Source organism: Ostrinia furnacalis, unplaced genomic scaffold (genome assembly GCF_004193835.3).
Source record: "Ostrinia furnacalis isolate ACB-3 unplaced genomic scaffold, ASM419383v2 OfSCF0389, whole genome shotgun sequence".
NCBI lineage: Eukaryota > Metazoa > Arthropoda > Insecta > Lepidoptera > Crambidae > Ostrinia > Ostrinia furnacalis.
The window spans coordinates 199,226-210,640 of NW_021130628.1; the positions used below are offsets into that span (position 1 = coordinate 199,226).

An 11,415-nucleotide genomic window follows, 5' to 3' on the forward strand; every position below is an offset into this window, starting at 1 on the left:
ACTTACAAATGGTGACGTCAAATGGAAGTATAGATGACCTACACTGAACTGTCCCACCAAACTCATTGACAGGGGGGCGCCACCATCGTTCCACTATAATATGGTTTCCAACATGGCAAAAATCGGAACCAGCGATCCGGTATCGACGGTGGCGCCCACCTGTCAATGTCACGCGTGGGACAGTTCAGTGTATTGGGTCTATACAGTCATCGACGGCCGCTCAAATTATTTGACGTTTGTCTACGTCATTTTAAGTAGCATTTAGCTCTCTTCTTGCAGTAACGTTTTATTCGCGATAAAATATAATGAAATATAGACATTCTGCATTCAGTTAAAATAATAGTGCGGTAAAATTTGTGCCAGTACAGACACAGAATAATAATAAGTACTTCGTACAGAAGATTTTCTTCGCGAAGGTATTTAAAAAATGTATGCTCAATGTAGTTAACGATATGGTGTAATTTAGCTTGTCTCAAGAGTCGAGCAGCATTTTGTTGACAAACGTCAGTGATCGGTACTGCGCCGAAGACATAGGGCTGACTTCGGTAAAATGATGTGTGACGTGAGGTGCCAAACTGCGAAAAATGGCGGAGGAAATACATGAATAAGCATGAATTATATTTTGTGTTTCTAATATTATTAAGGCAGTTAAAAAATACTGCACAGTATTAATTGCACCACCGTTTTTACATATGGTTTAATGTCTTTACAATGCAAAGGGGTGAAGAATACGTGCGTGCGTCAATACTCGCTCGTGATTGTCCTGTCGATTTGGTATCTCAGGAGGGGTAGTCGCGCGTGTTTTGTTTTCGATGCAAACTCGCGGAGATGAACAGGCCTGGTACAGAGTACTAAATTAATTAGAGTGAAGTGCTGAAGTCATTATAATAACCTACATACATTTTTGATAAAATGTAACTAATTTAGTACCTATGATTTTTTATCATAATGATCATTTTCAAAACAATGTTTTTTTCAGATAGAGATTTCATAATAATGTATGCAATTTCATGACATTTTTTATATTCAATAATACATAATAATAAATGTATTTTTTAAATTTTAATATGACTAGATGCATTGCCATTTTCCATACAATATATTTGACTAATAGAATTTATAGAATTTGCAAACAAGTTTTGGTACATGAACGATATGTTAAGTAAATATTATCACACAAAATATATCAGTTCAGTTTCTTCAACATAAACATTTAGGCCAATATACATTATAACAAAAATGTGTCAATAAAATTAACTGTAGAAATGCGCATTGAAAACTTAATTGAATAAAATAAAAATTTGTACTTTTTAAGTGTTTAAAATAAAGAGTAATTCTTTGGTTAATATTTACTTACTTACAACGCTAAATATTTGAGTGCAATGATATTCATTTCACTTACTATTCATTCACTTATACTAGAAGCTTTAAAACTGACAAAAATAAATGAAAAACACTTCGCAATAACTTTGTCGCGTAGCAACACTGACAATACTTTTAAGCCTGGCAACACATACCTGACAAATGAGATCTTCATAGCAAAATCATCCAATACGTTGTAAGGAATGCTTGAATTGGAGCAACTTACTGAGATTCGTGTAGACCAGGTCTTGTGGACTGGATATTATGAAGTATACCAACCCGAGAATGGATAGGACGGCCCGCCATATGGAGAAGTGAGTCCAAGTGTGGTAAAACGTTGGTATTGTCGGCTGGAAGAAGAGAGACAAACGATTTTTAACAGACTTCAAAAAATGACTATGTTCGGCTGTATGTATTTTAAAGTACATACCAACATAGATTCATTATCTGTCGATATGATTTAAGTGATATTGATATTGATGCAATAAATGATTTGATTTGATTTGATTTGATTTGAGTGATAAATTGTTTAAAAATTCCTTAGCTTAGTGTAAATAGACGTTTTTTCTAAGCAATTTATAATCAACTACCAACACTACAGACTGAATGATATGTCAAAGCTAGCGGATTTTACAGACCAAGATCAATAGTAGCATACACGCTTATTCGGTTAAAACAAGAGAACTGGGCCTACGAAAGATTTATTATTTTCGCACATGTCACATGCCTGCTGTCCTTTTTTCGGACATCAGGCTGATTCAAGTCTGCAGTCCTTTTTTTCCGTGAGTAAATGTTTTACGCGCGGCCGATTTGGACGATTGAAACCCGACGGTGTCTTCTGGAGCCCAATGAAACGGAGCCGCGAATTTTGCACTATAGTTATAGCGATAGTTCCTGAGTTAGAGGAGCGGCATAGGAGGGGTGATTTTGACAAATTTTGATGTGACAAACATACAATTCTGAAGTCTCACTGACATTTGACGGTCACGAAAACACTCTCCCTTGCCATGCCTCAGGCACTAACAGGCATCTCTTTTTATCACACAGTGTTTCTGCTAGTGACATCTCGCTTACTCAGTTCTTTGTTGCTCTATTCCGCTAGGTATATTAACATTAAGGTCCTAACTACTGCCCACTTTGAGAATAAATTATTTTTAGCGCCCCCCATTTTTGTAGTCAAGAGTCGAGCTCAGTCGGTGTCTAAGAGTCCTCCTAGTAGATGACGCCTCCCAAGCCTCTACACAACGTAACGATTTTTTTTCTGGGTCTCTTACCGCCCCCCTTTAATCCTGCAGCGCCCACAAGGGGCGTTATCGCCCACTTTGGGAAAGACTGTCCTAACTTAACTAGAGCGCAGAAAATTTGAGCTGAATGCTAAAATATCCAAAATAACTTACCGTAGTAACATTCTGCGTAATGTTGAAGACGAGGTGATTGTATTGGCACACCATAAGCTCGTCATACATCCTCGCGGCGGTGCACACTAGCATACAAGCTGTGTACAGTATCACTAGCACTATGGGTTGGAAGTATGGTTGTAGACCTCGGGTGATATCCATGCTTGTTACGTCCAATCTGGAAGGAATATAATAAGTTAATAACTATTTAATAGCAGGATTCCAGGCCCTAAATGTTCGGATTATAAGTCTCATCGAAACGCTTAGTGCGAGCTGGTGGAATGTCGACAATATAGGGATGGAACGCTAACCTGCGTCTGATTCCCCAGTGACGGAAGGGAGCTGGTGGAATGAGGGCTATCGTTTTAGCGCTCACCAGTTAGCGCCACTGTAGAGTAAGGTCCTGTCACTTGCTAGTAGCGAAGACAGTGGCACCAACTGGTGAGCGCGAAAGTGGTAGGAGGACTATCGCATTTGCACTCATCAAGATGGCGCCACTGTAGAGTAAGGTCCTGTCAATCGCCAGGGGTGCCAACTGTTAAGTATAAAAACGATAGCCCTCTTTCGCACATTCTCCAAAGTGTAGCCTGTAGAATTAGGCTTTTAAGCGCTTTAGGTGGCGAAAATATTACTTGTTATAAATGGGGGTATAAGAAAAGTTTACTTTACAGACATTATGGTTACAACACAGTCATAGGCTTAATGTTAAAAAGTCTAGCTGGAACAAGAAAAAGAGTAGTGGAAAGTCCATCATGGTATGCAAGTCAGACGTAAGCCAACAAATACCATAGTCTACAGCCTCCGATGTTTTTCATCCAGCCATTACCTGTATCTTACCTTTGTAAAGTGAGGTATTATTTAATCCACGTTTAGACAGTTTTACGATAAACTAATATAATCGGCCGTTTGGTGTAGTGGTTCGAAACGGACTACTATTCCGGAGGTAGCGGGTTCGATTCCCGCACAGTACAAACATTTGTGTGCATGAACATATTTGTTTGTATTGGACTGGGTGTTTTCTATGTATAATAAGTATGTATTTACAAAACAAAAGTATTTAAGTATGTTTATATCCGTTGTCTAGTACCCATAGTACAAGTTTTGCTTAGTTTGGGACTAGAAGCGCAGTGTAAAATGTCCAAGGATATTTATTTTATTATTTATTATTATTATTAATCACGATTTTTCTATAAACTCACCTATCCAAAACAGACAGCAAGCACAGCGCACAGAAGAAGTAATACGATGCCACGTAAGGCATTGTTACCACTGCATGGAACGACAAGTGTCCAGCGTCTAAGCCATCCGAGTAGCTGATAAGGAGCAGGTGCATCAGCGATAAGCCTCCTAAGATGCCGTGGCACGCCGGTGCACAGTTACGCCAAGCTTTTTGGACTGTTAACGCCACGTCGAGAGGAGTTACGTCGCCTAATCTGGAAGTGGTTAAAGTAGAATGTTATTTGTAAGTATCAACATTATTGGGTAGTTTACAGCAACAATAAGAGTAGGCGCACACCGTTGATTTTTCGTCGGCCGATAGTTTAGTCGGGCAGTTGATCAGTATGGGCATGTATGGGAGTGCGCACACTACGCCGATTCGATTTGGCCGATTCTTCATACAATTTAAAATCGGGCACAACTATCGGCCAACTAAAATCAATGGTGTGCGCCTACTCTAAATAATTCATTCTATGTTATCAAATCAAGACCCATGGAATAAGAACGAACTACGACATTTTTATTTGACAGATCAATAAAGCCACCTCATTTTGAAAGTACAGAACTTAAAATTAAAATCTTTGTGGACAATAATGAAGTGTTATAACAATAACAAGTATTCATTTAATTCAAATCGGTATAATATTTATAAAAATTACTATAAATTTAACAGCATGTGCCCTCTACAAAATATGGACTCGACATGCAGATGTGTTAAGAACTATGACACAGACCAAAATTCAATCTATTCTTTAAAGTATTGTAATATAAAAAATAATTAAGTACCTTAAATATTTATCACCGTCTCCACTCTGCTGTGTCTCCAAGATCCTATCTCTAGAGACAGCTCGGAACGTCCCACCCCCTTGCAAATATATTTTCTCCGGTCTACGTGACCCAAAGGGATGGAGTCGGTCATCGTTGGGAGAAGTCACCGGAGATGGGGATGAGAATGGGTTGTCGATGTACTGGTCCTGGTACGTGTTGGATTCAAGACTTTCCAGCATTGCTGAGAGATCTGTTGGCCGAGCTGAAATAAAAAAACATGTGTCATTAAAATATGTGGAATAAGGATAGCAGTAAGAATTCTTCTATGAATAAGTTGTGTGTGATTTGTTAGTTTAAGTGTGGATTAAATTTTATTATCATTTTCATACATAATACAGCAACTATCTATTGTTACGTTATGTGTAAAAAAATAAAGACATAGCTGTTACTTTATTACATGGGTCCAAATTGGGGTCCCTAAACCAATGGTCCATTAGTATGTAATATTTTCAGAGTATGGTATAAACAGTAGGTTTTAGGTATGTACAGCCAAACTTACCTGGTTTAGCTCCAAGCTTTGACTTGGTGCTTGGTTTAAACACTTTTGGGCTGACATCCTTGCCATTAGCATTAGTATCCTGTCTCTCATCTCTGGATTTCCTTTTAGTCTTCCGGGGTTTGTGTCGCAATTCCTTTGACGTTCCGTTGTTGTTTTCAACGTCATTTGCTTCAATCTCCAACTCACCGCTGAGGGTAACCACTTCATCTCTGTTGTATTCTTTTAAGTAGTCATCAACCTGAAAACATTGGGTTAAAGATTTAACATTTTACAAATAAAACATTGCACCAAACAACTTAGGCTTTAGGTAATAACTATAAACTATAAAACTAAAACTACGAAGTACATATTAGTTTCAAGTTCAAGATCAAAAATAGATATTTCATTAAATTAAACCTAAACTAATTAAAGTATTATTAAATTTGTTAATTACGTGATAACATAAAGGATCTCTATATTGGATTTTACTTTCTAAGTGCAAAAAGGATACTTCTCTGCTAAAATAAATGTCAAATTCTACTGTATTTATAAACTCACCTTTTCCAAAGCACTAAGACTTGAACCAGGAACTTCAAAATCATGCAAATCTCTGTCTCTATGCTTAGAAGAGTGCCTTTTTTTCTTCCTATAAGAAGGACTCCGTTTCTCCTTATGTCCACTTGAAGGCCTCGACAGAGACTTCATAAACTTCTCATCTAAACCATTAGGATCGTGCGAGTAGAAAACAAACGAAGGATTCTTGTCCTTATCAGACTTTTTTATCTCTTGCTCTACAAAACCTAAGATACCTTGCTTTAGTTGCTCATGTATAGGCAACTCCACAGACTCGTGTTCGGAGTTTATCCAACTTTCCCGCGCTTTGGCCTTGTCTGGGGGAGGTTCTGGCGCGTTTTCGACGGAGGACGTGCCTTCTGCTAAGTCCTGGGCCTCTGCATGGCCATTTGACAGTTTTCTCGACCCAGACCTAGATCGAGACCTCTGCCTGCTTTTGTGCTTCGGAGACGGCGATCGAGCCGACGTGTGAACCTCAGCTATCTCCTCTTTCACGTCCACACTTTTGCCCGGCTTCATAATTGATTAACTTCTCTAAAACCCACGCAAAACTAGAAATACCAAAGCGCTTTCAAACACGGCCGAAAACAAACAAAATCCACATGGCTATGTTTGGAAACAAAACGTAGACAAAAAGCAATAAGTTTGTTTAACTCATGACTTATTTTTTAGGACCGTTCAACAGTTTTATTACTATTTTTAATTAAAAATCTTAAATCTACAAACAAAGGCGAAAACTGCACTTTTGAAATGTCAAATGTCACGTCAAATCCACCAATGACGTCATTGTGACGTCACTGATAAAACGGCTGCGTTCCGTTCTACCGAACATTTGCTAAACAGCGCGTTCCGATTTTTATAAATTCTCCGGAATGGATGGTGGAGAACCTCCACCGCCTGAGATCCCGTGAAGTAAGAACGAACGGCCATAATAATATAAATACTGTTTAAATAAGTACAAAATGTACCTTACCTACTTAAGATTTTGAAAGGATTGATCATTGAAATGTTATGAATCATGTTTCATCCAAACAGCCACCGGAGACTGTGGGTTGTTTGTAATGTGGTTTGTAAGCTGTTTCATTATTTTCAGATTTACGGCAACCAATGCCGCTGGCTTAATAAAACAATTTTCTTTAGTTACCTTAGCTGATTGCGACACAGCTACACAGGTTCTATTGATGATAGCTGACCCGGCGAACTTCGTACCGCCTTAGCGTAGAGATTTTCTTTATATTTTTTTCCGTAAAAACCTTGTACAGAGTATTAGAAAACTACAAAAAAAAAATCAGCCAAATCGGTCAAGCCGTTTTCATGTTATGTCGTGACAACGGAAAACGGGTTTCATTTTTATATTATAAAAATAGATAGATAGATGATGGTGCAGAAAAATAGTCTTTATAATATTTGGTAGATCTAAATGGAGGCCAAAATAAGTTTCCATTGTTGCTTTTTACAGTGTATGTATTTGTTTTAAGTTTTTTAAAATGAAATAGGAATAAGTTTTCACAGTTTATGATTCTGACGTAGTAATCTGTGACATTAAGAAAAAAACAGAGCGAAACCAAAGTCAAACGAATTAATAATTACCGACATTTAAAAAAAGTCGTGACTACCTGCGAGAATATAAAGTAAACTTGAATGTTGTAAGACGTTTAAAAATTCCCGAGAAGGCCGAATTCTTTCCTCGAAGGCCGCGGACTTTGTCGTTTCCACGGAAAGCATGATATCCTTTGATAGTGTATCGGTGGCTAACACCTCGCTGGCGCCGCGCCCGTGCCAGGTGGAGATTGGACTGCTCAGAAATTCGGAATGTTGCTGACCTTCGGACAACGCCTTAGGAGGTGAGAGGCATAAGCTACTAGCGTTGAATCATTTCTGTGTCGCTAACTTCTGTAGAATGATTCAAATTAATTTGCACCTTACAATGTTGCTGCCGTAATTGTTTTACTTGGCAGACTACTTCACATAAAAATTCTCTAAATAATGAAAAAGTAGTAATGTAAGAGTAGTTTTCGAGGAAATGATCAAAACATACTAAGTACTTATCAATTTCAGCCATAGGACGTCCACTGTTGAACATAGGCCTCCCCCAATGATTTCCACAATGGCCGGTTAGTGGCGGCCTGCATCCAGCGCCTTCCCGCTGCCTTTATGAGGTCGTCTACGTACTTACTTAGTTAGCCTTTAAATAAGACCTTATTAATTTGTGGAAATTAATAGAGTAACATCCCCAGTACCTCCTACCTAGTATTTGCTTTTACATGCACATTTTTTTTTCAAAGAATTCCAATACTTTTATTCTGGTTTATTGGTAATAAAAACATTTTTTTTGGTAGCTTGGCGCAACTGCTGAGTTCAGGCTAGCAAGCAACTCCGTCACGACGAGAGCGGAAACAGGGTAAGTGGGAAAAATTTATATTAATTCATTACAGGAAATTATTATATTGAAATGATATTCGGTTAGAATATTTGCGGAGTTATTTATTACTGTCGAAAGTGACGAACCATTCTTCAACCTTTTTAGAGGACAAAGAACACCTGCACCTACAACCACAGTTCTTTACACCGCCACAGATGGCACCAGCGCGTTATCCTTGCTATTTTATGAGTGGTATGAAGTTCGCCGGATCACTTTAAAACAAATCAGCTGTTCTATCGTGTAGTCTAGCAATCCCGAAACTTGAGACTTGGACCATACTATCAACGGACTAGGAAAATATTATTTATATGCACTTAATCTTTAGGTAGCTACGAGTGTGCGCACCAATTGTTATGTAGGAACCTATAGCCATAATTTAATGGTGCCATTTGCATTATTTTGTAAGGGTAATAAATTTAAGTAGGTAGCTGTATAAACTGCCACCAGGACATGGTAGGTAGGCAGATACTGTCGTCAAATAATATTCTGTTTTCGTTTAATACCAACAATTTATAGCACCCGTGGTCTTGACTGTTAAAGAAGTGGGTTCCCCCTAGTGGTTCCGGCTTCGATATCCAATTTGGTATTACGTTTGAGGGCCTTAGGAGATCCAGATTCCAGACCCATACCCAATTTACCCATAGCGTTACTTAAAAAAATAGTTACACACATTTCAAATGGGATATGGGACGATTCCCACCTCTCGTTCCCACCGTTGCAACACCTGTGTAGCCAGGATCTACAGCTTGACCGCCACAAAAATGCAACCAATGAAGATCAAATTTGTCCCGGGGGAAAGTTAAACTGTCATTAGACCCGCAACAAAATTATTAGAAGAACATAGGAGGAGTTCAAATTCGTTCGAATTTCAAATGGGATGCCTCCCAGCTGGCATCCTTCCTTTAACTTTGTAAATGTTTAGGATTTGTGCCCGCTTTATGTGAACGCTATACCTATGGTTTCTAAGTCAGAGGAAAAGAAATTTACCTACCGCGAAAGGACATAGGGTAGGATTAAGCTACTGATTCTTTAAATGAAAGTGTTCGACAAAAAATCTGGTTCATCTTTAGATATTTGTGTAGATATGCATGAGGTTACATCAACCGATAATAAGGCTTAAATAAACCTAAAGATCTCTGACAACCCTTATAGTTACAAAATCAAACAAATTACCTTCTCCGTCAATTCCAATCACATTATTACCAGATGAGACACCGAAGCTTAGTCATTGATTGCCCAAGAAAACAAAAATGCTTGCCATTTAAGTTTATTATTGGTTTCACCTTCCTATATTGAGGCTGAGTAGGATTACTAATGTTTGGCCAAAAAAAGTTTCCCAAATTATCACATGGCAAACAACGTTTCGCAAATTTTCATTTGGCAAATTCTCATTTGGCAAAACAACTTATTGCAAACTTTTAATTCGCAAATGTCTTTTTTGGCATATTATTGTTTAGCAAATTATTGTTTGGCAAAGTATGTTTTGCCAAATGTTTCATTTGGCAAAAATATTTCACGATAAACTATTTACAAAATAATTATTTTGGTGCATAGAATGGAATACAAATTAGCTTGTGGTTATTATTTTGTTTAGTGGGTAGTTAATATAAAATTTGTTCTAAATTTATTTTCATATTTCATTATTTTTATCGAAACTAAATGATTAATTAACAATAGAGGTGATTCTAGCGCTCGGCGGCCGCTGCCGCGGCACGCTTCGCTCGCCTTCGCGCGTTAAGGGTCACTGTTCTAACCTAACCTAACCTACTGTTTTCTGCAAAACCTACTTTCGCATCCATACTATTTTCTGCAATCTCTTTGTTTAACATAAAATTCTTGTGAAAACCATGATCATTTGCCTTGTGCTTTAATTTGTGGGTAACGGTGGGTAAGCATGTGAAGTGTCAATTTGACCAAATAAATTATTTGGGATATAATATTTGGCAAAATAAAACATTTGCTATATAAACATTTGCCAAGTAAAATTTGACCAAATGATATTTTGACCAAATGAATTAGTTGCGAAAAGTACATTTGCTAAAAGTTCATTTGGGAAATGAAACTTTGGCGATAAGTTGTTTGCGAAGTGAAATTTGGCGAAAAGTAATTTGGCCAAACGGAAGGATACCGGCTGAGTAGCTGAGCGTAACGCTAGGGATCTGACGCAGAATGTGCACTTCGCAATATGCGCTTTTTCTATCCAGATATAAGCTCAAGAGTTTCATAATCATCATTATTTCAGCGACAGGTCGTCCACTGCTGAACATACGCCTCTCCCAATGACTTCCACTTCACACGGTTGGTAGCGGCCTGCATCCAGCGCCTTCCTGCTACCTTTATCAGGTCGTCGGTCAACCTTATGGGTGGACGTCACACGCTGCGTCAGCTCAAGAGTTTGTTTGTATAAAATTTGTATGTAAAAGTGCGCATTTTTGCGAAGTTCCTCTGTGTCGGACCAGACACTAGGTACTACCATTATGATGTAGCGTCAGACGTTTCAGCAGCACATTGAAGCACTGGATCTTTAATAATTCTCCTGCACTCATTCAAGTAAATAAGGCATACTGGAGATCTACTTACGCCCGTATTCACAAACATTACTATGAAGTCTCACAGATCACAGTGCGCGTGGACGCACAGGGTGACACATGAACCAATCACAGAGCTCTATTCAACGCTGTACCTACGTTCGATTTGCTGCTTCACTTAAGTAAGCATCGTTTGTGAACGCTTTAATATCGACGTACTTAAGTAAGTAACGATTTTACTCGTGCCTACATAGGTTACAGCATAACAGATTTGTAGTAAGAATCTTTCCGATATGTGGTAGGTGGTGAGGGTAGGTAATACCTAATAGCTTTAAACGCAAGGCATGATCCTGAGCCTCCAATGTACCTACTATAAACAGTTTTGATTGATCACATCGATGTAATCGTCTATGTTTACGAAGCGTCTACAATCAATCTTGTTTCTGTTTAGGTTTATCCAAGAATTAAATGGGCAAGGACGACGAACTCTACCATTTAGGTAACGGTTCTTTAAGATTTCTGGCATAGGTAATATAAATGTAGTTCGTTTCGATTTTTTTTTACTTTTATAAGGAAAGTGTGTCCCGCCAGGGAATCGAACCCACAACA

At 38.3% G+C, this 11,415-nt stretch overlaps 1 protein-coding gene across 1 annotated transcript; it reads right to left on the bottom strand.

Annotated features, from left to right (window-relative positions):
• Positions 1 to 1,327: 1,327 nt before the first annotated feature.
• Positions 1,328 to 6,614, bottom strand: LOC114362494 (uncharacterized). Its single transcript, XM_028317929.1, has 6 exons — positions 5,842 to 6,614; positions 5,305 to 5,542; positions 4,764 to 5,007; positions 3,959 to 4,192; positions 2,760 to 2,937; positions 1,328 to 1,712 (listed from the first exon to the last, which is right to left on the bottom strand). Exons 1-6 carry the CDS (start codon positions 6,373 to 6,375, stop codon positions 1,545 to 1,547), a joined length of 1,596 nt encoding a protein of 531 aa, XP_028173730.1. The 5' UTR covers positions 6,376 to 6,614; the 3' UTR covers positions 1,328 to 1,544.
• Positions 6,615 to 11,415: the final 4,801 nt, after the last annotated feature.